The 26,381-nt window shown below is 40.0% G+C and overlaps 7 protein-coding genes across 7 annotated transcripts; 5 read left to right on the top strand and 2 right to left on the bottom strand.

Moving 5' to 3' along the window:
* Nucleotides 1-1,784: 1,784 nt before the first annotated feature.
* PADG_08207 (uncharacterized protein) lies at nt 1,785-2,030 on the top strand (the record flags this gene model as incomplete). The annotated part of the gene is made up of 1 exon (XM_010765401.1): nt 1,785-2,030. One exon carries the CDS (start codon nt 1,785-1,787, stop codon nt 2,028-2,030), a length of 246 nt encoding a protein of 81 aa, XP_010763703.1.
* An 850-nt stretch (nt 2,031-2,880) lies between these two features.
* Nucleotides 2,881-4,736, top strand: PADG_12450 (uncharacterized protein; the record flags this gene model as incomplete). Its single annotated transcript, XM_010765464.1, has 3 exons — nt 2,881-3,017; nt 3,637-3,917; nt 4,384-4,736. 3 exons carry the CDS (start codon nt 2,881-2,883, stop codon nt 4,734-4,736), a joined length of 771 nt encoding a protein of 256 aa, XP_010763766.1.
* Nucleotides 4,737-12,470: 7,734 nt separating this feature from the next.
* PADG_12449 (uncharacterized protein) lies at nt 12,471-14,534 on the top strand (the record flags this gene model as incomplete). The annotated part of the gene is made up of 4 exons (XM_010765463.1): nt 12,471-12,516; nt 12,656-13,005; nt 13,335-13,660; nt 13,961-14,534. 4 exons carry the CDS (start codon nt 12,471-12,473, stop codon nt 14,532-14,534), a joined length of 1,296 nt encoding a protein of 431 aa, XP_010763765.1.
* A 741-nt stretch (nt 14,535-15,275) lies between these two features.
* On the top strand, nt 15,276-18,378 carry PADG_08204 (translation initiation factor IF-2; the record flags this gene model as incomplete). Its single annotated transcript, XM_010765441.1, has 2 exons — nt 15,276-18,147; nt 18,227-18,378. The coding sequence occupies 2 exons, from the start codon at nt 15,276-15,278 to the stop codon at nt 18,376-18,378; spliced, it is 3,024 nt and encodes a 1,007-aa protein (XP_010763743.1).
* A 1,071-nt stretch (nt 18,379-19,449) lies between these two features.
* On the bottom strand, nt 19,450-20,583 carry PADG_08203 (uncharacterized protein; the record flags this gene model as incomplete). Its single annotated transcript, XM_010765440.1, has 4 exons — nt 19,450-19,563; nt 19,630-20,223; nt 20,307-20,477; nt 20,569-20,583. 4 exons carry the CDS (start codon nt 20,581-20,583, stop codon nt 19,450-19,452), a joined length of 894 nt encoding a protein of 297 aa, XP_010763742.1.
* A 918-nt stretch (nt 20,584-21,501) lies between these two features.
* On the bottom strand, nt 21,502-22,336 carry PADG_08202 (uncharacterized protein; the record flags this gene model as incomplete). The annotated part of the gene is made up of 2 exons (XM_010765439.1): nt 21,502-22,065; nt 22,127-22,336. The coding sequence occupies 2 exons, from the start codon at nt 22,334-22,336 to the stop codon at nt 21,502-21,504; spliced, it is 774 nt and encodes a 257-aa protein (XP_010763741.1).
* A 1,464-nt stretch (nt 22,337-23,800) lies between these two features.
* On the top strand, nt 23,801-25,025 carry PADG_08200 (uncharacterized protein; the record flags this gene model as incomplete). Its single annotated transcript, XM_010765438.1, has 3 exons — nt 23,801-23,851; nt 23,938-24,578; nt 24,854-25,025. 3 exons carry the CDS (start codon nt 23,801-23,803, stop codon nt 25,023-25,025), a joined length of 864 nt encoding a protein of 287 aa, XP_010763740.1.
* Nucleotides 25,026-26,381: the final 1,356 nt, after the last annotated feature.

Raw genomic sequence — 26,381 nt, 5'->3', positions numbered from 1 at the left:
AGAGTGAGCACAGCAATCTAGTTGTCAAGATCATGCTGTGAACACTTCTAGTGAGTAAATATAAGATAGATTGAAATACTTTGCTTTCACAGATAGAACAGACTTTTAATTTAGTTACAGCTCATTCTATCTTAGTCTTATCATTTCAGCTTATGACATAGATCAAATCACAGTAAATGTCAATTGCTGATGAGAAGGAAGATGATACAGTGACAAAGTTCATATCAGAGTGTAAGACTCTGTAAAAAGAAGTTCTTAAGCAATATATACTTGTTTATATAAGAATAATAGAAGTCTTCAACCATGCTCATCAGCTGTCTGACCTTCATATAGAGGACTGGGCATTTCTTAACCTTGCTCAGAAAGCTTAGAAAGATTATATCTTGAAGAGATTATTAAAATTATCATCTCTATGTATAGATCTGTTTCATGTTCTTGAGAAAGTGTCTGATGTTGTCCTCTAACTGAAGCTATTATCTAATTGATAGATACACTTTGTAATCTTCATAATTCATTTGAAAAAGACAAATTTAATAGAAGCAGACACTCATCATCTGCTGTCTAAATCAGTAATAGTTGATGATCAGTCATAATTTGAAGTTAAACAGATTATGAGAAAGTGAATCAACAATGAGAAAATCTATCTCCAGGTCAAATGAAAGAGATACAACAATTCTATCTGAGAACTCTTGGATGATTTCTTGCAGGATTACTCTGAACTTGTCAAAGCCTTTATGGCAAAAAACCACACAGGTCAAAATGAATAAAGTAGATCATACCCCTCAGTTCTATCTATCTCTTTATTTGATATTGTTTTATGCAAGTGTCTGAACTCTTTCTTTTGAACAAGAGGATTATGATATTCCACCTCTATTCTTCTATTTTTTTCTATATTAGTATTCACTCTCTATTCACTTCTCTCCTCTCTAATTCATTTAAAGGTCTTAATCTTTTCTATATTTCCTATTCTATACAATTACTCCTATCATATAAAGTGATTATAGTGTGTATATATAGCAAATCATCTGCTCATCTTATTAGAAGAGAATCAGACATGATTTATTCTATCTATTCAATTGCTCGTACGTATCAAGATCATATACAAAGATATTATTCTTAGTCTGTAAACTTAGAAATGCTCTTAGAACAAAGATATACAGAAATTATGTTGAGATAGTCTTTGTAACTTCTGTTATGAAACTGCTTCTGCTCTGAGACTACTTCTGTTCTGAGACTGCTTCTGTCCTGGGACTACTTCTGTTCTGAAACTGCTTCTGTTCTGAGACTGCTCCTGTTCTAGAACTACTTCTGCTCTGAGACTACTTCTCATTTACTCTTTATCATCTGACAGATAGTGGATCTTAGCTTTAGTGAGAATATACTAGCTGAATAAGTGCTAATATTCTTCATATATCATTTCAATTGACCAAATGCTCTAGGTATATATATAGGCTCCCTCCTGCTTGAATTTATGTTTCTTTTAATTTCACTGCAATTTATACTCATCTGTAATGTACTTGTCTGTTAGATGTATTTATTATCACTTAGTCTGTTACAAGTTGACTTCTTCAGTGTTTGAGTTCATCTGCCACACCTCTCAGAAGAAATCCACCTTCCTTAACCTGTTATAAATCACCAATAAATGTTTGAATTATTGGTTGCCTTTAAATTGCTCAAGTCTAAAAAGTGAGAGATTAACAATTGAATTTCTTTCTAAGTTCTTCTCCTCTTATCACCATGTCTTGGCGTCCTTAAGGACGCCAAGACATGGCTTTAGTGGGAGAATGGCTTGGCATGCTCCTGCCCCTGATAAAAATGGGCATGTCAGACCACGCACACCAACCAAACCACGGCTTGGTGTCCTTCTGGACCGGACCGCGATGGGCACAGCTTTTGGTGGGATCACCGCCTGGCGTGGTATGTCTCTCACTGTCCTCTTCCCGCCTCAATCAATGAAAGCTATAAACACCACACGCGATGACTGTCAAATCATGCATGCTAACCAAATCACACAAAATGCCAAAAGGTGAAAATGCAAAATTGCCTTTTCACATGGGTGCAGATATGCAAGCCCAGCCTTGCCAGTTAGCACTGGGCATTATTAAGCTTTAACTGCCAAAAGGTGGGCCATAAATGACGTCATAGGTGGAGTACCTTCCAGCGTCAACACTCTGCCCTAGTGACATGTGTTGAGGTTAAGCACAGACCTACCCAATCTGAGGCAATTTTTCAGGGAAATATACCCTATACTTTAGAACACCTTGGCCTGGTCATACCAGATGCTGTTTTTAGGGGAAGTATTTCCTATTCTCTAGATCAGCATGGCCTGGTCATGCTCGGTGACATCCTAGGGGAAATATCCCCTATTTTTTAGAACATCGTGGCCTGGTCATGCTTGGTGCCATTCCTAGGATAAATATTCTCCTATTCTTTAGAATGTCATGTCATCAAGGAAATATAATCATGCTCCTAGAGAGCTGCACGGAAATCACACAAATATTTGATATTTACAATGTGTATTTTCCCTAAGACAAGGTCATGACATTCTAGAGAATAGGGGAAATATACATGATCAGGCCATGGAATAGGGGAAATAGAGAGAATAGGGGCCAGCAGCATGGTCAGGCCATGATATTCTAGAAAATAGGGGAAATATAGAGAATAGGGGCCAGCAGCATCATGACATTCTAGAGAATAGTTTAGAACACCTTGGCCTCGTCATGCCAAATGCTGTTTTTAGAGAAAATATCCCCTATTTAGAACACCTTGGCCTGGTCATGCCAGATGCTGTTTTTAGGGGAAGTATTTCCTATTCTCTAGATCAGCATGGCCTGGTCATGCTCGGTGCCATCCTAGGGGAAATATTCTCCTTTCTTTAGAATGTCATGGCCTGTTCGTATGAAAATGATGGCGTTGCCAACTGGTCCAGTATATGTTGCCCCTCTTCTTGTGTTGCTAGGAGCACGCAAAGTCGATCCCACCAAAAGCCTGTGCCTTTCGCGGTCCGGACCAGAAGGGTGCCAAGCTGTGATTTGGTTGGTTTGCTTGGCCTGATGTGCATGTGTGGGAAAGCGGTCTAGGCAATTGCTTTCATGATCCATTTCCTCACAAGAGGATTCTCCTGAGAGGATTCTTGTCACAGAAGAGGCTTTCTAAATAAATATTCTTTAATGGCCAAACTTCACAATATTTAAAAGCTGTTAAAAAATCCATGTGTTCTAGCATCTGACAAGGCCTTCATATCTCAGATAGCAATACAAGAGAATGCCTTTGTGAAACATGGAGGCTTGAGAACTCTCACTCAAATTGAGTAACTTCATGTGTCTAAAAATATCTCAAGCAGCGCTAACTGAGTCACACAGCAACTTTAAGAGAATCATTTTATTCATACAAGTAAGTGTTTTCTCAGGAATTTGGCTGACTACAAACAAATTTGGCAATCCGGCGATCAGGTGATCTGGTGATCTGGTGATCTGGTGATCTGGCGATCTGGCGATCTGGCGTGGTTGATACGGACCCACATAGTTTTCGCACACGGCAGTAAGTCTCCAATTGTTTCAAATGCGTGCGAAGGCGTCTAAATGTATGCCTGGTTGATCCATGAAAAATTGTCGACTCACCTGATGCAATCAACAGAAAACCCGTGCTGTGGCCCTTCGCAAGAAAACCAGGACAAAAAGGACCAGACACACCCAAGTTACAAAAGGTAAAGGTCCACAAAGGATTTTGTGGGGTAGATGTGAAGAGCGGGAGACTACAAGATGGTAGAGACAAGATCACAGAGCACAGAGAGAGGAGGGCGTGTACAGTACACAGCCAAAAAAACTTGAGGAACTCCAGCGAAGGCTGTGTGCCGTGTAGGTCCCTGAAGCAAAGGAAAATATATAAACTGCAGCCGGCAGCCACTCGTTTCAAAGGTACCATCCACGGGCGACTGGATTTACGTCCGAATAGCCCGACATTGAATTGTTTACCTGGAGGGAGATAAACCAGCATATGTAACAACCGGCATAGGTTGGAAAGTGTACTGGTTTGCCAGCCACAGAACTTGCTAAGGTTTGTACCTACAGGGTATTTCAGTCAAAAGTCATAGATCATTGAAGGACCTGCAACCGGTACTCTATGTTTAAAATATGTACAGGTTATTCGGCACAGGTCAAACCAACCTATGTCAACAAACCAATTTTTGGGTAACTGTACCAGCGCACATAAGCACCTTGATATGGATTAGTCAACACCACCCCTCGGTGAGTAGAAAATCTGTCCCCATTTTGCATCGAAATGACAGTGACGGTCATCATGGGCTGAGTAGTCCTTGGATACTCATGTACTGAGTTGGATTGTTTTACTTTTGATCTAACTAACTTATTAAACTTTCTGAAGAGGAACAAAAAGACGCATGGTACGACAGAAATCAAACTAGGTGGGCCCTGCGCCAGAGAGAGAACATTAAATCAAATCCCGAACCACAATCATCGTCCGATAGCCTTGAATATGTGACCAAAGACATACATCGAATGCTGCAGCCGCGAACCCCCAGTTGTACTACTGGTACCAAACCATTGCGGTGCATGTCATCCCTATCCCATCACCCGTTGAAGGACACATCGTTAAGGGAGCATCTGCATGGTTGCAGATCGGTTCTGTGGAACATGGCAGATCTTCCATTTGCTGGAATTCCCGCGTCGAATTCTGCAAAGGAAGGGACTGGACTGAGAGGTTTGTACATCAGCTGAAACGGAATCATCGGTGGGCACTCTACAAGAGCTATACAAATTGATTGAGTATGGATAGATTTCCCAGAGGCAGTTTCTTCACAATATACAGAACTGCGAGCCGCCAATTCCCAGAGCTGTTAACATACCAAGGGCTATTCACTTCTCTCCTCCGGTTTTCTTTTCTGTTTGCCCTGCCCTTTCCTTTTGGATTTCCAAGGTTTGGGGTAACTCTCACACGTCGTTTGAGACGGCGGAGGGTACAGCTTCTCCTGTGTTTTGTCAGTGAGGTGTCTTTCTGTGGCTGTAAATGACACTCATGATATCTTTATCCGGTGGTGGAAAATGACAGTTTAAACCATCATCTTTGCTAAATTTAATTGTAAAGTCCCTTTCCATCAATAATGCATCTGGATGAGGCTATTGCGCTCACTCCATGACTTTTTGACCCCCTTCAAGCTTGATGATGGCTGCATCTTATGTCACTGGAACACAATAGAAAATAAAGGCTCTGAGACCTGACTGTTCTCACATACTGTATTTCCTATGAGAAGAATTTTCATTTTATAGCTACAGGTGAGGGTCCAGAAAAAAGGTAGCCCTTGAGCCAAAGGAGCGTTTCAAAATGACACATCTGTCAAAAGGTTATTTTGAGTGATCAGTTGTTTTGTTGCGGTGCTTGCAACGCCAGACCATGATTTCAGGGTGCAGGCCACAGTTTTATGATTCAAAATTGTGGCTCTCTCAATGTCACTGGTCTGAAACCACTGATGGCTTGTAGGTGGTGTAGAGTTGCATGCTCAACTTCTGTTACTGTGCAAAAGGGAATGGTAAACCGAGAGAATACTAAACTTAGAAAGCCTAGAAAATGCTTGACTGGGAGAATGTCTTATTGCTAACATCAGCAACAGAAAAAATGCTGCTTCAGATTGTTCAGAAAAGGCTAACTAGCTTCAGTCAGAGAGCAATATTAAGCACTTTTCTCAAGAACATGAAATGAATTTATATATAAAGATGATAATTTTAATGATTTCTTCATGATATAATCTTTCTGAGCTTTCTGAGCAAGGTTAAGAAATACTTAGTTCTCTACATAAAGGTTAGACAGCTGGTGAGTGTGATTAAAAACTTTTGTCATTCTTATCTGAGCAAGTGTGTATTGCTTGAGAACTTCTTTTCACAGAGTCTCATACTTTGCTATGAACTCTGTTACTGTATCATCTTTCTTCTTATCAGCAATTGACATTCACTGTGATTTGATCTTTGTCATAAGCTGAAATGATGAGACTGAGGTAGAATAAACTGTAACTGAGTTAAGAATTCATTCTATCTGCAGAAGCAGAGTATTTCAACTCATTGCATATCTATTTACTAGAAGTGTTTGCAGCATGATCTTGATAGTTAGATTGCTGCACTCACTCTGACTATTTGACTGTGAATTATAGATGATTATCATTCAGCTCTTAATACTTATCAATCTGAGCAGACTTTTTCAGAAATGAGAGATGAACTTCAGATCTTGATCAGATATAATTGTCAATAACAGCTGTTAATGATATATCATCTTGCTATAGAAGCTTTCTGCTCATTGAAATGCATCTCACTTCTTCCTCCTGGCAATCAAAATAATCATCTTAAAGAACTTATTGATTGTAGTCAGAATAGTGTTATAGCTATTACTGACAGATAATTTAGTGATAAAGTCAATAAAAAGCATCTTAAATGATTTTTTAAGTGATGGAATTGAATGCATCTTCTCTCAATGAATGTGATTTAGTGATTTGATTACTTGACAGTTGAGACACTGTAATATGTGATCTAGAATTCTTCTTCAGACATGTGGTAGAAAAAGCAACTGACAGATAATCTTCTCTGTTTTATGCAGATTTGAGTGATCTACTGTGTCATGACAAATTTAAATGATGTTCTATGCAAATGATTTAAGAATGCAGAGATGAGCACTGTCAAAATATAAAAGCTCATCTTGAACTGTAAATACATGATATTAATTCTTCAGACTTATTTTGCAGAAAATTTTCTTTAATATTGAATTCTGAAAAAGCTCTCTGCACAATTACTTCTTAATCTCATCAGCAAGCATTATCTGACTAGTAGATATCATACACATATTTATCAGAAATGCATCTGCCAGCTTCATATCTAAATATTTTTCTATCTGATTGACAATGATCTGGCAGATCTTCTCTTATTTATTTAGAGTAATATTCTCTAAATCATCAGTCAAGTTACACAGCTGAGATAGAGTATCAATATTGACATGTGAGATGTTCTTACAGTAGCAGATTGTCATCTGTGACAAGTATAAGCTTAGAATCAATGCTCAATTTGCTAGTCAGTTGCTTTAGTGACTCATTGCCAGCAACTGTAGAGTGGATACCAGTGTAACATGATCAGTAATCACAGTAAAATCATCATCTAAGTATTGAGACAGCTTCTGTAATGCTCAAATAAACTCAAGACATTTCAATTCTATCATCAAGTATTATTTTTCCACTATATTTAATTGATGAGAAAGAAATAAAATAAGTTTTTCAATATTATTTATATTCATTTGATGTAGAGTGACTTCAATGTCTTTTTGCTTGCTGAAATCTATATATAGAATGAAGAGTCATTTAAAGTCAGAATAGACTTATATTAAGATATTTATTAATGTTTATTTGACTATTTTAAATACTAGCTGCATGTTTATCATCAATTTTTTATACTCAATTGAATCCTCAAACTCAATCATCTTTGTTTTTGTGATATATAAAATTCTTTGACTTTCACTATGAGGACTGTTTCTTAGAAGATGAGTCTTGAAAATCTTCAACACTTCTATCTTATCAGTAAAGAAATCAGCAAAATCATGATAGTAATTAAAGAGATCAACAACACTCTCTAGTTTATTCAGAGAGTTGAAGAATATAAGATTCTTAATCATTTCTATTTTTTTTCTTCTGCATGGATATGCTCAGCTGTCTGACATGATGCCTCAGCAGAGCTACTGATGAATAGATGAAGTGGTATTTTCTTAGCAACATCATTATCTCTGACTTCTTTAATATAGTAAACACACTGCTCAGATATTTGAGATGCTCATTCAGCTCTTGTGAGTATATGATTATATCATTTACATACACAAGCATAAATTATCAGAGATATTATATCAGAATTTCCTTCATCTGTTGTTGAAAGAATTTGAATGAGATCATCAATTTCATAATAATGACTGTGAATCACTCTAATTCATGATGAGAAGTGACAAAGATTATCTTAAATCAGTCACTTTTCTCAATTAACTGCTGGAAAAAGCCTTGCTATATATTTATTGAGAAGAAGAGAGTAGAATCACTCAGTAACTGCAGAATATTTCTCTGAGTTGACAGTGAGTACATGTTTAAAATCAGTCTTATGTTGATTTTTTTCAGATTAATAATTATTCTCAACTTATCTTTGTTTCACATAATAAATGCTGATGATGTAATAGAATTCTTATTCTCAAAAGAAACTCATTTAATTCTATCATTGTTCAGAAGTGAATTCAGAATTCAATTTATTATCTCTCAATTTTATCTTAATAATAAATAGATATATTGCTTGAGTTCTGAAAAATTGACTTTATTTATGAAGCATAACAGTATCTTCATGCTGTTTGTGAATCATCTTAACACAGACTGAAACAGATAGTAGTGATAATTGATTGTCAATTGAACTGCAGATTGTTTCATCAGATTCAAATGAGAAAATATATATGCATCTAAAAACTTCTCTACTGCTGTCTCAGAGACTATTAATGAGTTTTCATCTTCATTATCTGTTGCAGCTAGGTAAATGATTTCAGACCAGTAAGTGAGGTTTTTTTCTTCTATTGAGAAGGCATATCTCACTACTTGATGAGATTGCATGATAATGAATGTGATTTTTAAATTAATGAATAGAAGTATTATTACTTCTGAATTGATTATGACTTATAGCAACTTAGTGAATATGACTAATCTTTTATCAGTTTTCAATTTCAGCTCTATTATTCAAACTATGTCTGCAGACAGTCTGACATAAGACATAGAAAGTAAAATTCCTTCATTTAGATTAACTATGATTGATTAAGTGATATGAATTGTGAATTGCTGTCTGATCTAACTGATCTTCTCTACTCTCTCTGATGAATGTTCTTATTCTTTCACTCAAACAATCCTTCAGATGACTCTTACTCACATGAGATATAGATTGAAAAATATCACTACTCAATCTCATATGATGATTTTCACACTAGTAGGTGCTAGAATATCATTAACTAATATGATATTACAATTTAGATGCTTTACTAAGTGAAGTTTATTTTTGATGAAAAAGAGAAAACTTTTTTGATTTCATATAACAATATCTAAATTAATATATATATTGAAGATGTCTGACTCTGTGTCAACATCTCTGATTTTGATACTGTGATTATCTAACATAGAGATAGACAGATGCTATAAGAAAAATAACTTTATTATCTTTACATCAATAAGAGAGATTTCAGCATCAATGTTCATATATATGAACAACTCTCTCTGCTGAATAATCATCTGAATAGATAAAAATATATAAGACAGATAATGTAGATTATTAATAATCTTCTGATCATTTTTTGAAATGCTATTGACTAATATATATGTCTCTGTATTAAAAATGAGATGTTCTGAGAGAAAAGCTGCTGCAGCTTCTGCTGATGAGATGAGCTTCTTGATGCTCATCTTCTTATTTTATTTTTTATCTTATCATTGAACTTTAAAAAGTCATTTTTCAGATCTGATAATAAGTCTGTATTGTTGAATTTCACTTAATTTATGACACAATTGCCAGTCTTCTTGAGGCATCTGTTAACATAGTACAGGTCTCTGCAGATAAAGCACTTTGTCACTGAGGCAGATGCAGACTTGATGAGTGCAGACTTGAACAGAGTCACTGAATTAGTTCTGCTGATTTTTGTTTTCAGCTGGTATAGCTGTCATAGTCAAATGATTGACTCAGTTTATTAATTGATTTATCAGTTAATTTTGTCAGCTTCTGCTTCTAATTGATGCTGCTCTCATGATTGAGCAATTGACTCAACTTGTCAATTGATTTGCTGATTAATTCTACCAGCTTCTGCTTCTGATTAACACTACTATCATAATCAAATAATCAGCTCAGTCTGCTGATCATACTGATAGAATATAAAAGATCTATTCTTAGTCTGATATTCTACTCTTTTATACTTGAGAAGTTGCTATCATCAATTTTCTCAGATGCATCTAGCAGTCAGCTTATTATCACATATACATCTGTAAAAATGATTTATACATTCTGTTGATATGAGAAAGATAATTATTGCTAAATCACTCTTTAATTTTTCTCACAACAGATGCTTGATCATGATTTGATCAAAAATTACTGTCACTTATAGAAAAGTGATCTTGCAGATAATATAAACAGTGAGCAGTAGCTCACTTATCTTGTTAAATAAAAATTATAATTTCTGAGCTCAGTTTCAAATCTTCTCTTCTGAAAGCTGAAACTTGCTCTATAGCTCATTGATTGTTACTGCAAGCAACACTATCATCTTATTTTAACATTCAAATGATAGCTCATTATGTCACTTTAGAATTTTCTTCTTGAGACATAGAGAAATTACTCTGAGAATCACTGTCTCTCTTTTCAAAATTGTTATAAACTTTAATCTTGATGCAAAAGTAGTCATATCTATCATATCTGAGTTGTAAAGCATGAGATCTGCTACTCAGAGCCTTATTGACTGCTCTCAACTATATAAAAAGATAGTGTTTCTGTCTCAGATGCTTGTTATTAAGAATATGAATCAGTTATATTTCTCAGCAGTGAGTTGATTATTCTATCTTATTCTATTATCTTTCATGTTGTATATGTGTGATACTCTGTGCTGATAGTTCTATCATGCTTTAGATTAATTCTGATGCACAAAATCAACTCTTACAGATAGTTTATTGCTCTTAACACTTCTTGATTAACTCTTCTCAGACCCAGCCTTGCAATGAACAAGTGAGTGGCACTGATGCACTTTGAGTGAACCTCATGAGTGATTAGTTCCTTCTCTCACTCATTAAAAAGAGATTCATAGATACAAAGCTAGGATTTCAGATTTATCATTCAGTTCTCTCACTTTTTTAACTGTATGTTGAGATCTGTTAGTCTGTTCTCTTGCTCTCTCAATTATATATTAAGCTTTTTGAGCTTTTTTATGATGTTTAGTATCACTTTCTCATCACAGTAATCATCTTCTGCAACTAAGTGACTGAAATCTGCAAAGACAGAAGTGATAGATCTCTGATTTCTAATATGCTTGATGACTTTCATTCTGAATATTTGAATTCATTGATGGAAGATGATTATTCATTCTGCTACTAGGATTTTTTGCATTATTGCACTCATCTCATTGTATTATCTTATAGAGACAGTGAATAGCATCCTCTTCATCTTGAGATAATTATAGAAAATAATTAATGATTGTAATTCTATATATTGATTGTTCTTGTTTCTTCACACTTCTGCAATTGCTATTGTGTACTTTTCTGTGAATGCTTATGTGCATTGATGAGAACTGCTGTGGTGAATGTTCTTATCAGTGTCTTGCTTCATGCTAGCTAACCTAGTGCTTTCTGATCTTGTTGAGAATTCAGAAGCTATTGAAATGATGAGAGTATTCAAATGATAAAAGCATTTATCTTTGATATTTTATGAGATGGTTAAGGCAGTTATTTGAAAGTGATTAAAATCTGACTCAGAAGATGATATCATAGCTAATGCTTTTTTTAAAGTGATTGAACTAGAATTACAAATCAGTGTGACTAGTGATTATGATTTAAAGTGACTGATTTAGTGAATCTTGAACCTTGATTGATTCAGTGAATCTTGAATTTTTTAGAGAGATATGAACATGCTATCAATTTGATGTATATAAGTAATTAAATAGGTAAGATAAATCATGTTTGATTCTCTTCTAATAAGATAAGAAGATGTTCTGCTATATATACACATTATAATCACTCTATATGATAGAAATGATTGCATAGAATAGAAAATATAAAAAAGATTGAGATCTCTGAGTGAATTAGAGAGAAGCAAATAGAGAGTGAATATTAATATAAAGAGGAGCAGAAGAATAGAAGTGAAATATTATAAATATTAATAGAGATGAAATATCATATAATTAGTTTCTTAATAATTATTTAATAATTATTTTTTAAATTTTTTAAATTTTTTAACATTTTACTATATATTATAGTATATACTATTTGAGATTGTTTATTTTAAAATAATTATTTCAACTATTTATTTAATATTTATTAACTATTTATTAACTACTTATCAATTATTTATCAACTTTTTCTAATTACTTTTATAGATATAAGATAGTTCTTAATTTAACACTTTTTAGTTACTTTTTAAGTAGTAATTAAATAGTTTTTAATCACTTATAGTTTGAGAGTTAAAAGATATAAGAATTTTTTAATTATTTTCTTGAATAAACTTTATCCCCTCGTCTGTCTTTTGTTGCACAATTAGCGTGGTATCACTAGGCGTAAAATAAAGGCATTTGTCAGCATGTCTCAACCAATAGGTTCACGCACTATTTATATGGGCTGCTATTGGTCACTACAGATCCACACTTTCGCGATTTTCGTGTAAGCAGAAAGCGCGTTGAGAATTCAAACCCGTTGAGAATTCAGACCTACCTACATGCCTACCATGGAGCCCTACCCACCTGCAAATATGGAACCTACAGGGAATTCAGGTGATTTTCTAGAATCCTGATCTTAATCTATGCATCAAATAACTAATATATTCTCTAGAATCTATGAAAAAGCCAGGTAGAACCTCTACAAAGCAAAAATGAGCAATTGAGGAAGTCATTGCAGAGATACCACCCTTAGAATCAGTCAAATTTCTTCCTCTAGAACCTAGTTCACGGCTGTCAAATCTTCATATTCCACCAGATATTGATGTTCAAAGCCCCTATGCCTTATTCACCTTATTCTTCTCTGAAGATTCCATTCATAATATTGTCAATTCAACCAATCTCTATGCAAAATTGAAGGGAGATGATGGAGATACTGATAATGAAGCTCCAGAGAGCTTTGAGAAGGATAAGGAGAAGGATAAGGAAGAGGAAATCCCTATGGAAGCTTCTGCAGAACCCTCTATATTTATGGAAACATCTAAGGAATTGAAGACCTCTATTCAGCAACATCCATGGAAAAAGACCACTTCAGAGGAAATAAAGGTCTTTTAGGAGCTCTTATCTATATGGGGATTCATAAATCCATCTGGACTGATCATTATTGGAGGAATAATCTGAGAGAAGGTCCTATTCATTCAGTTCAATCCTATATGACCTTGAAATGTTTTGAGCAAATCAAGCGCTATTTCCATATATCCAACCCTCGAGAAGCTCGCCAGCCAGATTCCAAGAATAAAGATTGGTGGTATAAGATAGAGCCTTTGGCTTCTAACTTCCATAATGCCTGCCGGAAATATTACATCCCTGGCTCAGAGATTTCCATTGATGAAATCATGATTAGATGCTTTGGTTGAAGTCAGCACACATATAAGATGCCTGCTAAGCCAATTCCTCAGGGATACAAGGTCTTTGGACTAGCAGAACATGGATATCTTTGGACATTTTCCTGGTCTAGCCGCCGGCAGGGCATAATGCCTATGTTTCAATTTCCAGGAATTACCAGAACTGGATCCATGGTCATGAATATGATTCAGCAGCTTCCTAAGATCCCTATTATTAGACCTACTGAGGAATTGGATACTAGACCCTCTACTGAGGAATCAAATACTAGACCTTCTACTGAGACTCCTATCATTGAAGCTTCTATCATCAAAGCCCTCCCTACTAGTGAAGCTCCTACTAGGCCTTCTGCTGAAGAGTCAGCTAATCAACAAGTCACTCCATACTCAATTTACCTAGACAACTACTTTACCTCTGTTCAATTATTCCACCTACTTCGAGAACATGGCTATGGAGCTTGTGGGACTACCCGCCCTAATCAGGTTCCCCCTATTCTAGCAGAGCTCTGAGAGCATTCAAAATCAAAGACTATTCCATGGAATACTCTACATGCTATGGAAGTGAATAAGGTCCTCTGTCTAGCCTGGCAAGACAATAATATGGTATTAGCTCTTACTACTATTCATTCTTTGGACACCTTCATTGAATGATTTTGAAGACGGCCTGGAGAACTCTCTACCAATGCTCATATAGTCCGCCCAGTCTTTGAGAATCAACCTAGGAAGAACCTTCAGATTCCAAAGATTATTGATGACTATAATCATAATATGAATGGAGTTGACCTATCAAATCAGTATAGAGCTTCCTATAGCTCTCATAGAGTGAGCTATCGGACCTGGTTGCCTATTTTCTATTGGATTCTGGATGCTGCTGTTGTCAACGCGTGGAGGCTTCAGTATATATATATGAAGCAGCAGGGAGTCTCTAGGCTTCCTACTCATATAAGCTTCTGTGAGAAGCTCTATCAGCAACTCTTTGAATTCAATTTGAAGATCCATGATGATCTACCCCATGAGCGATCAAATCCAGAGCTTATTCATCAACGAATTTCTCTACCAAAGCCTACAATTTGTGTCTGGTGTCGATATATACGAAAGCTAGGTCAGCAGGAGAGTATACAAGCTCCTAGATCAAGATCTGGATGCTCAGCATGTAAGAATGTGGCTCTTTGCTTGAAAACTAGATGCTGGGAGGAATTCCTTGGCGTTGGCAGAGCTGAAGAATCTATATAACCTAATTAGGCTTAGCTTATTATAATACACCAATACCAAAGAGTACGCAATATTACACCATTTAGCCAATAATATCACGTATAATATACACTAATGAAATCGCGCTAATTGTGCAACAAAAGAGGGGATATTAGTATTATTATAAATTTATCAAATTTAATTTTTTAATTTTTAATTTTTCTAGTTTTTTTAAATATAATATCACTTATATATTTTTTTAAGAAATTTCATTTTGAAGTAGAAACACATAGAAATGAGCTTAACTAAGTGATAAAAAAAGAGTTTCTTTTGAGAAGAAGAGAATAGTTTTGCTGATGTTAAGGGGTAAGTGATTGATAAACAATTTACAATGTATTGTGAGAGGGGGCTGGCGTGGGAGAGGCCAGGTCACGTGGAGGTGGGCCAAAACCTTCCAGCAGTTTGTTCGTTCGACTCTTTCTATTATCCTGCAACATCGGGTTTACTCTGGGTCCGATAATCCTGACGTAATCCAGCAGTTCCTTCAAAAATTTCCCCGAGTTCCCCAAAAAACTCGCAGCGAGGACTAGGATGGGATGGGATAACAGGATTATTGTCCACGCGCTTGCTGTTTCAGTATGGGAAGAAGATTTGTTTTGAAGGTATGTGGTGATGGTTAATTCATTGGTGCATTGGTCGAGTGCAATTTGTTTATTGTGCGTGTTTTAAAAGGTTTCGCGATGTCTGGACACCTGCCATATAAGTTCCGTCTGGCAGCGGCCAATGCCCGGTCTCTGCATGAGCAACGTTCACTGGGAACCACGGAGACAATTCAATTCGACTTCTCCTTTATCTAAACCTCCCGTTGGTGCGGCGGCAGCTGTCGAGCAGTATGAAGACGACCCACCCACCCAACCGGTTTCAACAACGAAGCCCGTTTTCGGTAATGGTAAAGGTGTTGGCGGAGGATTTGCTGGAGGAGGGTTTGGCATCGGTCTATTCGGTGGAGGTTTTGGCGGAGGGTTTAACGCACCAATATCTTCTCAAGAAAGCACTCTTACTACTGAAGAAACCAAACAGCGGGATGTGTTGAGACGGAAAATGGAAGCTCAGAAACCACCCGCACCGGATCGGACTAAACAGAAATCCCCATTGATCCGTCGTGGTGATTTTGTGACTGACTCATCCGCATTTACTTTTGCTAAAAATGCGGGGCTTACCGAAGAGGAACTCAGACAACGAGATATGATGAGGCAGAAAATGGTAGTACAGCCCACAAGATTCGTTCAGAATGCTCAAACTGACACCGCTTACACCAACCCCACACCCTCTACTGATGTGTCTGATTATAAGAGAATTAGCTGGAATTGCCTCAACTGCAAGCACCTCAACCCTTCACCCAGTAGGGTCTGCACTCGGTGCGGTGTACCATCAAGACTCCCAATTCAACATAGTCAACCTGATTGTCCCAGAACTACATCACCCACAGATGCCTCAAACGTGGTTAGCCGTGAAGCATCCGGACCTTTGATAATACGCAGAGTTAGTACAACAATTTCTCAGGACGTCGACACATCACCTACGAGACCGGAGCGTTCATCTGATGTGTTTTCGGGGTTCCGAAAGGGAAGGTGGTCTGAAGAACAACAACAGAAGGAAGAGTTTATTGAGGCTGAGCTTTCTAAATTGGCTCCGACTCCGTCTTCGACTTTCGAGAAGCAAAATCCAATGAAGGGGGAGGAGGTAGATGACTTGCTTGCTTTGGAAGTTGATCCACAGGCGGCAGCGGAGCTGATCGTGGAGTCAAAGCAAAAGAACACCAAAAAGAAAGGGAAAGGGAGGGAGGAAAAAGGTGACGATGGTGGAGAAGCCGTACGTGCTTCGAACGACCTGGACTATGATCGCGAGATGGAACGTCTTCAGCGCCGTCGACTCAAGGAACAGAGAAAACAACAGGAAAAGGAAGCAAAACGGGCAAATGAAGCCAATCCACCAATATACTTACCCGAATTTATTACAGTTGGAAACCTTGCAGATGCGTTGGGTATCCGACCAGCAGATTTCTTGGTACGCCTGGCTGATTTTGGGTTTGAAGAAGCAACATACAATCATATTCTAGATGCTGAAACAGCGGGGCTAATTGCGTCAGAGTTCAATTTCAATCCCATAATCGAGGACGATGGAAATGATCTGGTGGCCGCACAACCGCCACAGGATACTGCAAATCTACCACCGCGACCCCCTGTAGTCACCATTATGGGCCACGTTGACCATGGGAAGACTACCCTTTTGGACTGGCTCCGCAAGTCGTCAATTGTATCGACTGAACATGGAGGGATTACGCAGCATATTGGTGCTTTCTCTGTAACAATGCCGTCTGGGAAAGTTATCACATTTCTCGACACACCTGGGCACGCAGCTTTCCTTGATATGCGTCGACGAGGGGCCAACGTTACAGACATTGTCATTCTTGTCGTAGCCGCTGATGACAGTGTTAAGCCCCAAACCATTGAGGCAATCAAGCATGCGAAAGAGGCTAATGTTCCCATCATTGTCGCCATAAGTAAAATTGACAAGCCAAGCATTAGTGTGGAAAGAGTCAAACAAGATCTCGCCCGCCATAACGTCCATGTTGAAGATATTGGTGGTGATGTTCAAGCCATCTGTGTCAGTGGCAAAACTGGCGAAGGCATGCTTGATCTTGAGGAGGCTACGGTGACATTGTCGGAAATGCTTGACCACAGAGCTGAGGTAGATGGCAAAGCTGAAGGATGGGTCATCGAAGCAACAACCAAAAAGCACGGCCGGGTTGCTACTGTGCTCGTGAAACGTGGGACCCTAAGGCCAGGTGACATCGTCGTTGCTGGTACTACCTGGGCCAAAGTAAGAACATTGAAAAATGAAGCCGGCGTTTTAATCAACGAGGCTCTTCCGGGTACTCCGGTTGAGGTTGATGGTTGGAAAGAACAACCTCAAGCTGGAAATGAGGTTCTCGAGGCGGAAAGTGAGCAGCAGGCCAAATCTGTTATTGAGTACAGGTTGAGCAAGGTGGAGACCAAGAAACTGAGCGAGGACATTGGCGCTATCAACAAAGCTAAAAAGGCAGACCTTGAAAGACGGAGACAGGAGTTGCAAAGCGAGAAGGATAAAAGAGTCAGCTCTGCTAATGCTAATTCCGGTCCGAAAGGCATACCTTTCCTCATCAAAGCTGATGTATCAGGCTCTGTGGAAGCGCTGGTCAACTCAGTCTCTTCCATTGGCAACAATGAAGTATACGCGCGGATCCTGCGGTCTGGTGTAGGCCCAATTGGAGAATTTGACATCCAACACGCTGCTGTGGCACAAGGTAACATCATCACCTTCAACCTGCCAGTGGAACCAGCAATGGCTCGAATGGCAGAGGCTGAAGGCGTCAGGATCTTGAATCATAATATCATCTATGAGTTAATCGATGATGTCAAGTCGGAACTTAGTGAATATCTTCCACCCGCCATTACCCAACTTGTCACTGGAGAGGCAGAGGTCGGTCAGATCTTTGGAATAACAGGCAAAGGCCGCTCGAAAATCGCTATTGCTGGCTGTAAGGTCCGGAACGGCCTTATTAGCCGTCGTCATAAAGTCAGAGTGCTTCGTGACAAGGAAGTCATTTACGATGGTTAGTTTTATCTTTCACCACGCTCTCTCCCGTAACCATCAATGCACATAAACTAAATTGCCATGTTGCTTCGTATTAGGTAACATTTCGTCCCTCAAGAACGTCAAGAAAGACGTCACAGAGATGCACAAGGGCACCGAATGCGGCATCGCCTTCGAAGACTGGAACGACATTAGAGTCGGTGACCACGTCCAATGCTATGAAGAAAAGTCCGAAAAGAGGACGTTATGAAATAAAAATGACCCTTTCTTCATGCTTCCCCGTGCCATCTCAACCGGCCATTCGTTTCTTTTAACATCACTTCTTCATATTCAAACACATTTCTCCTTCCGTTTTAATGCGTCTTACCTGAACCCAATGAATTTTCTTTCGTTTTGTTTCTCAGGAGTCAGTAACATTATATTTATTCGCGCGCGGCTCAATCCTCTGAAGTACTACATCACTTTTGTCCAACTACCTAACCCCCAATTTTCGCCCTCCCATCTCTCCTCATACCTTCTTCACTGTACCCAACCTTTCTGATTCGTTATACATACTTATATTTTCATTGCATTGCATGTATGATTTTGTGATATAAAAAGGGAAAATTACTTCTTCTGAGTGGCGAGGTTGATATATATGTTAGTAAATATGTTAGATAGGATGGGATCTACTGGATAGACATTAAGGGATTTCATTTTAACATGCAACAGGGAAAGAAAATGGTTTCATATTTCATGTCTATGCGAGTTGTTGGATTTTCGCCAAACAGTTTGGCATAGATGCCACCGTTGGAAAACAAGTACAAGTTAAGCAGACAGAGGAATGGAGGGTTAAGCAAGTAAATACAAGGGTGTTTTCGAACTAGAGGGATGATGGGTCTATTATTAGCTTGAGAATTGTAAAAATTTTGCGTGTAGTTTTGAATTAAAAATCTAAGGGAGGGATAAATAGAAGGGTTATTCGGAGATGGGTTGTGTAAGATGGAAGCAGAGAACCAACAATGTAGGTTGCTCGCACATAGGCATCTCAAAAGGATATTTGAAAGAGTCCTTTGCTGCCACAAACATAAACAATCATTCTCTCAACACTTGAAAATACAAAGAAAAGCAGGAAGGGATGAAGAGGAGATTAAGGGAATAAATAAGATGGAAACAAACAGCGTCTCCCACAATCTAGTCAACTCCATAACAACTGTCAATCCAGCTATCGTAACAGCAATTATTCCTTGAGGCCTCCATTCGCCATTGTATCCACATGTCTATTCTTAGCAACTTGATTTCCATAGGCAACTTCATATATTCGGCTGTTCTGTCTTGAATTCTAGCCTAGGAGTCCTTTCCCTTTCCATTTTCCCTTCCCTACTCCTGGAGCTAGGGCAGCTGGAGCTTTACCACTAGCGGATGCTCTGGAAGAAGCTCGAGTTTGACGTGTTGTCTATACAATAGTTAATATTATTGATAGATAACAACCGTTACTCTCAAATCAGGGTTCAAAACTCACGGTCGATTTCTTGGCACCTCTACCGCGGACATGTGGAGTTCTGCGCTTCTTTGGGGTTTGAACTTCAGGAGGTGTTTCAACGTTCCCAAACAGTGAGTTAACTGAAGATGCCACCTCTTCATCAGATATGGGATCCGGGGCAAAGGAAACAGTTTTGCCTCCAGCAGTCGGTCTCTCTGGCTCGGTGGAGGAAGCTGCCTTTTCCTTTTCCTTTCCGGGAGTACGACGCTTGCGAACACCTGCGGGAGCCTTTTTTGCTGGAGGGGCTTGACGAGTTAATCGACGCTTTGGAGGGCTTGGAAGGACCTCAGGAATTACAGTTTCGATAGATGGAACTACAACTTCTGGAGACGACTCTGAGTCCGATGTTTCTTTCATGGCTCCGGGCTCCCGGCTTCCGGAAGCTGTCGTAGAAGAAGATGGTGAAGAGGAAGATGGTGAGAGTGGTTCAGGGGAAGTGGATGGTGGTGGAGGTGAGATAAGATCATCATCAAGAGATACAATTACGTCGAGACGTTTGATAGCGTCTATAGACAGGTGATGCAAGTCCTGCTGTCCCAGCCAAAAGACGTCGAACGTGTTCGTTAGAGCGACCTTCCAGACATCAGCACAAACAAAGAGGATTTTGGCAGAAATTAATAGGATATAATGAAGTTTATTATTCCAAGACAACATACCATGCACATCCAGCCCATTCGAGTTTCAAAAGGAAAGTTCCCTTTCTCAACCTCCGCCAGGACCTCCATTTCAATCTTGGCTCTGGATATCTCATCAAGTTTGTCGTCTCTGATACGGTCAGTTATCGTTCGATTGGCATGTGCAACGTAGAGCTTAACGAAGAGGAGATTCTAACTCCACGAAAGAAAGGCCCCAAGTCAGCTTCCTGAACATAATGATCTTTGAATAGATGACCGGCGAAGATTAGATGTATAATCTTACGCATTCTTGAGCCATCTTCAGAGATTCCACGCAATGGAAGTATGTGCAACAACGAAGCCACAAAATCTAAATGGGGTTTGTATAGTTGAAGAGATACTTTCCTCTGTGTGTACACCAGGTACTCACGGAGAGCAAGTAGATATAGGGAAGAAGAGTCTGTCAACCGGCAACAGGAAGATAAATCTCGAGATGCAACTATTTTTGGATTAGAAGGAAGAAATGGGTAATAAAGGAGACGGTAGATTCAGTGTTGGAAATCTAGGAACAAAGGAGATGAAAGATTGGAAACAAGGGAAAATATATATATAGGAAAGGACACAAGAAAGGGAGATATATATGCCCCTTCAGCAGTGGCCTATGGGATTAGAAGAAGTGGCTGCATTTCTCGAAAAACTCCCAGTGAAGGAGTGAAATATAAAATGATTGAGGAGTGTTATTCGATCGGGGGCACTGATACACTGAGATAACAATGGCTTGTATGTAAAATATGAAACAGGATGAATGGCAATAGTCAAATTTTTAGCCCTTTATGAAATAAACAATCAGCCCAATCGCCCACTGGCAAAAGTTCAACTGCCATTGTCTTGCGCTTGGTGGGTGTCGAAAAGTGTGTTGTGAATGAATTCAAGGGAGAAATCGTGGCAACGATTTTGGGAACAACACATCGCAAAGTAATCCATTCAATGAATAAGCAGAGACCAATTCGCCTTTTAAAACTAGTCATTGGTAATTTCGACTGTTTCTGCAAAATAAAATGCGATATCCCAAGAGGGGAGAAAAAGGGTGGTATAGAGAATGCAAAAAAGTAGAAAAACCCAGCCGATTTTATGTTTAAGAGGCAAGCGTACGAAACTGTTGTTGAACCTTGTGTCGAGGAAAGGCAGAGGAAAATGAAGCTCGAGGGCAAACTCCATATGCAAGAAGCCACAACGTTCATTTTGCTTTCCATCGGATCCTAGCGACCCATTGGGCCCAGTGCTGCACATCCTCCCGTTGCAAAATCCTCTCTACCGTATACCAGTCCTTCGCCAATTCCTCGTTAGAAGCCATGCGATGAACGAAGGAATGACACGCTCTACATAGCCATGCAACGCTATTCAACATCCATTCGTCGTGCCACTTTCTTTTGAGCGCCTTGTCATGCACTTCTCGAGGTATCAAGTGGTGATAAGTTAAGGGGACCCATTCTCGGTCACATATTTCACAGGCGCTGGCCCGCGTAGCAGACCATTTAGGAGGACCAGCCACCGCGGCAGCGATATATCCAGTGAGTATTGGATTCAGGAATGACGGGAATTCGGAGGCGTCTGGTATGAGGCCGTATACTGCCAGTGATTCAGAGACTGATAACGGTACTGCTGCGGTTAGGCTGTCCAGTGCTGGGAGGGGTAGTGGCTCAGCGTATTTTCCCGAAAGGCCACTATTCCCTTGAATGGTGGCATAAGAGAGAGATTGCACCTCCTCTGGCAAGGAGTTGAAGGTCTCTCCAGCAATATACTGATTGGACTCTCAGTAGATTGTTCTTGTATAAATAAAATTTTGTAATATGGAGGCATACGTCAATGAATTCTGCTAGATCTTCCGGATCATTGGCTTCAAGCTCCAGCAACGAAGGCTTTCCAGAGTCTGCCGGTAGCGGAGACGTCTTTTTTTGCCGCCGCGGGGGAATCTTTGAAGGGTTTTGGGCTGATCTGTGAATCAGGGTCTGAGAAACAGAATCTCGAAAAGTTTCGTAATTCGGATTCTCCACGCTGGTTCTACCGTCCATTGTTGGAGAGTGATTTGGGACTGACACCCTTTGAATATGATCTGCAGTTGAAGGCCGATTCTCTGGTATTCCGTAGTTAAATAATATATTGATAGTCTCACATGAAAGTATTTTATCCCTAACGTCGTCAAGTTGAAATTGATGAAAGCAGTTTTTTTGAACTTCCCCGCATTCTTATATATATAGCTAGTTAAGCCAAACCAATCTACGCTGCATTCACCCCCTTCGCTCTAACATAACGCCTATTGATATCATTGACGAATAGCACAAGCCTTTATTCTACCCTGATGAGGTGAAATATGGCATCGACATATACCACCGTCTATGTTTTGATCTGTACGCTACGTGCTGTTTACGGAATCCATCACACAGAAGCCGGCAGGGTACATTGACAGGGGCGCGGGCAGGTCCATTGCAGTTACGGCAACGAAATCAACTCGATTACACTTGGAGACCAAAATTAGATGAATATAACACGAATTAAGGGGGTGCTTAAGCCAACATTCAACAAACGTGTCTCTCTCTTTGGGATAACATAAAGACGCTCTCTGAAGCGGCCAAAATTGATTACGACATACATCACGTTGATCTTCACCAAAATTCCAAGAAGCTCATAGACGCCTACAATTCCCTATCTGTGATACTAGACGTTCCGCAAGCCCCGGCATGTTTGCAGACAACCCAAAGTTGATCTTAGGTATATTTTCCAACAGAACCCTTTCAACAGGTTCGAACTCAGCTCTTCGGTCCAAATCTGCTGCACCGCATATCCCGCCATATTATACTCATCAATCCCACTACCAAGAAATCCCAGCCAGCGCCTGACGAGTATTGGTATCTAGCAGAGAACGAAATCTGGGTTATTGGTAAAAAAACCCTTCGTTATCATAGGCGCAATGAGTGTCGGAATCCGGATGGGATTGACTGAGCGGTGCTGATAAGAACCGATACGAGGAACGGAGACGAGATGCCCACAATCATGGATTTTAATTAAAGCACAGACAGCATCTGTTCTCAGCCATAAAAGCAGGAGAAACGGGAAAATGTGGTTTGTAGCGCTGCTAATATTTCCAAATTGCTCCATGTTGTAGAGTTGAACATTCGGGGTAAGTAACCAGCGGTTCTCCATCATTCTCCCCTCCACTTTCCCCTCTGGTAGTCCATGTGGAAGGAAATCAGAGTGAATATGAAGGGATGTAAGTTTTATGTTGGTGAGAGAAAGAAAAGGAGATAGAATAGCTCTGGCTGGGAGAGAGATTTTGTTTTGTGTAGGCGAAGTGGGGGCGGGTCTTGGCCGGCCTAACCGGTTCTGGTGCTCTGTTACTTGAAGGATAGTTGTGCAACTTGTCATCCTGATCTCATACCGAGAGGTTTAGTCAACACCAGACAGTCCGATATCAAACATGGGGAAATTCTCACCTACACTGATGCATAAAGGGGCCACCTATATGCGGGTTTATAAGGATGACTCTGTTCTCTAGCCTGAGCCGTGCCTCTTGGCTCTATCCCTTACGAGTAAGTACCGACCAACCAACCCTCAAACCCCGAGTCATCATACTGTGTTCACCAAGACCCCGAATTAACATGCTACGTGCCACCAGGGCATAAAATTTTTCATATTCCACCCTTATCTGTGGCCTCTGTTTCGCGCGAGACTCCTGTCCATATCTCTTCTTTCTGCATTCATTTATTCCATTCTCTTCACCCTCGCTTATCTGCCACAAGTAGCCTTTCTCGCCATCTTTCACGGCAGTGGCGCATGGGTGAATGGCCTCTTCCTCGTGCTAGGAGAGGGTGCTGTCATTGTCCAGATTCTCTTTGAAGCCTTCTTCGTGGATGAAACGCTTGTTGATGTTTTCGATGCCGTTCTTATAAGTCAGGGCGAGGAGCACCTCGTCGCTACCTCACGAATTGTATATCCCTCCGTAGACCATAGTCAGGGCGGGGATGGGGATGGTGACGGTAACGGCAACGGGGATGCTGCTCTCTCGCGCAATCCGAAGCAAAGATTAGGTAAACCGATAATGAGTGCAGTATATGCACCTTTTTCCCTACGGCAGATTGTGGAATTCATTGTACTCCTGCCACTTAACCTTGTCCCCGTTGCTGGAACGCCGATGTTTCTAATCCTAACCGGCTATCGGGCGGGGCCGCTGCAACACTGGAGATATTTCGAGTTGAGAGGGTTTAATAAGAGTGAGAGGAAGAAGTTTGTGGTCAAAAGGAGATTGAGATACACGTGGTTAGTACTTCACATCTAACCTTCCGTCTCTCCCCAGACTCGTCTTTCATTTCTTATTATTCTTTCCACAACTGCTTGCATGGCATTTGACCTGTGCGCCCGCATATACATCCGCATAACCATGATCTTTTGCCTTGTTTTGTCCTTGAATATATCTTACTCATATATTCTCTTTATTTACGACCACTTCCTTGCATCAAAATTTACCCCCATATCTATGACCCGACTAGATAGCGCACTACACGCTTCCAATCTTAACTGGGATACACCCACAGGTTCGGAACCGTTGCTTTAATTCTCCAGCTGGTGCCCATGCTATCCATGTTTTTACTCCTCACCACAGCCGCAGGCTCAGCCCTCTGGGCTGCCGATCTTGAGCGGCGTCGAAGAATGGCTATCGAGCGTGCGGAGGCGGTCCGCACTAGCGGATATCGAGATCTTCCGTAGTTTTATAACGAGCTCGGAATTTTTATTTTTGGAACTTTTTTCTCTTTGGCTTTTCGGGTTGATTGAAGTTAAACTAGCATATGTAGGATATGCATAAATAGTGACTACTTCCTACTTATCACGTCATACAGAGTATCATAGACTATGAGCATCACCCTTTTCGATTTCTATGTATCTTTCGGTATGAAGAAGGGTATCTACAACTCAGTTCTCGGAATCTTTGGATTTTTTGACTGTTTTTATTTGCGCCATTTTAATTTTATTTGAATCGAAGTTAATTCATATACCCCAGATCAGAAAGATATCGTGTGTCCGAAAATCATTCTAATGGCCTAAACAAGCCATGACTTAAACATAAATACCTCGCACAAACCTGTCATACACTGCCAAAACCAGGCAACAACATGGGACCTGCCTCTCATCCTTAATTCGATCTAAGGCCCGTCCAAGCAATACGGAACTCTATTCATAGAAGTTGATACAAGGCCTTCGTGATGACATGGGCCAACCATGTGCCGTTTGTCGTTGTTCGAACTCCTACCGTGAAGGATCCACTCCGCCGGCGTCACTATCACTGCCGCCACGTCCACCTTCTCCACTAGCAGTGCCAGCTGGAGGAGAAGGTTCCGGCTGTCACCTTTTACCTGGTGATAGTGAAGGGTTCTGTGCTTTTGATGATGCGGTTCTCGACTCTTCTTGCGTTGGTAACGCCTGTGTGGGCCGGCTGATGCTGGGCCCTCTCTGCTTGAAATTATAGCACATAAGGCACTATATGAGGGCTTGCAGGTAGTCGCAATCACATCGGTATTCATGACTGCCCTTTTTTACACTATCGAAATTCCTTTTCACAGCTTGAGAGGAAGATTTTGTTTTCTTGAACCTCATTTCTGGCCGGTGTGCAGTATGAAGGGGTAGTTTTGGGTTTGGACGAGGCCATGGTCATGGGCTTCACCAACGTCGAGGTGATTTTGGTTGTAGTGGTTTTCCCTGTTGGCCGAGTTTGTGGTTTTGTCGCTTGTGCTAAGGCATCATAGACCCATAACCGAGAGTACATTCGACGGTAGAGTGGACAAATCTTCCCATGAAAGAAATCTATTGGGGATGGGAACGGATTACTATGAGTTCCGCCGCTCTTCACATCGTGAGATTTGCTTGCCCCGCTGGCTTCCGTTTTGGTTGCTTTAACCCTCCACTCTAGAGAAGACTGGGACGATTTTAGTCAATCTATTGGCGAGAGTAATGGTAGGTGAGGGCTTTGCTTTATCTGAAAGGAGTAAAATATTGTCCGGAAGGGGGTATAGTTCCGTCTGCAGAGATGGTCGCGTTACTGTCTTGATAGGGTCGTATGTCTTGAAA

This window comes from Paracoccidioides brasiliensis, assembly GCF_000150735.1.
Source record: "Paracoccidioides brasiliensis Pb18 unplaced genomic scaffold supercont2.17, whole genome shotgun sequence".
Lineage (NCBI taxonomy): Eukaryota > Fungi > Ascomycota > Eurotiomycetes > Onygenales > Ajellomycetaceae > Paracoccidioides > Paracoccidioides brasiliensis.
Note: the sequence above shows the minus strand (reverse complement) of the source record. Positions and strands in the feature narration are given on the sequence as shown.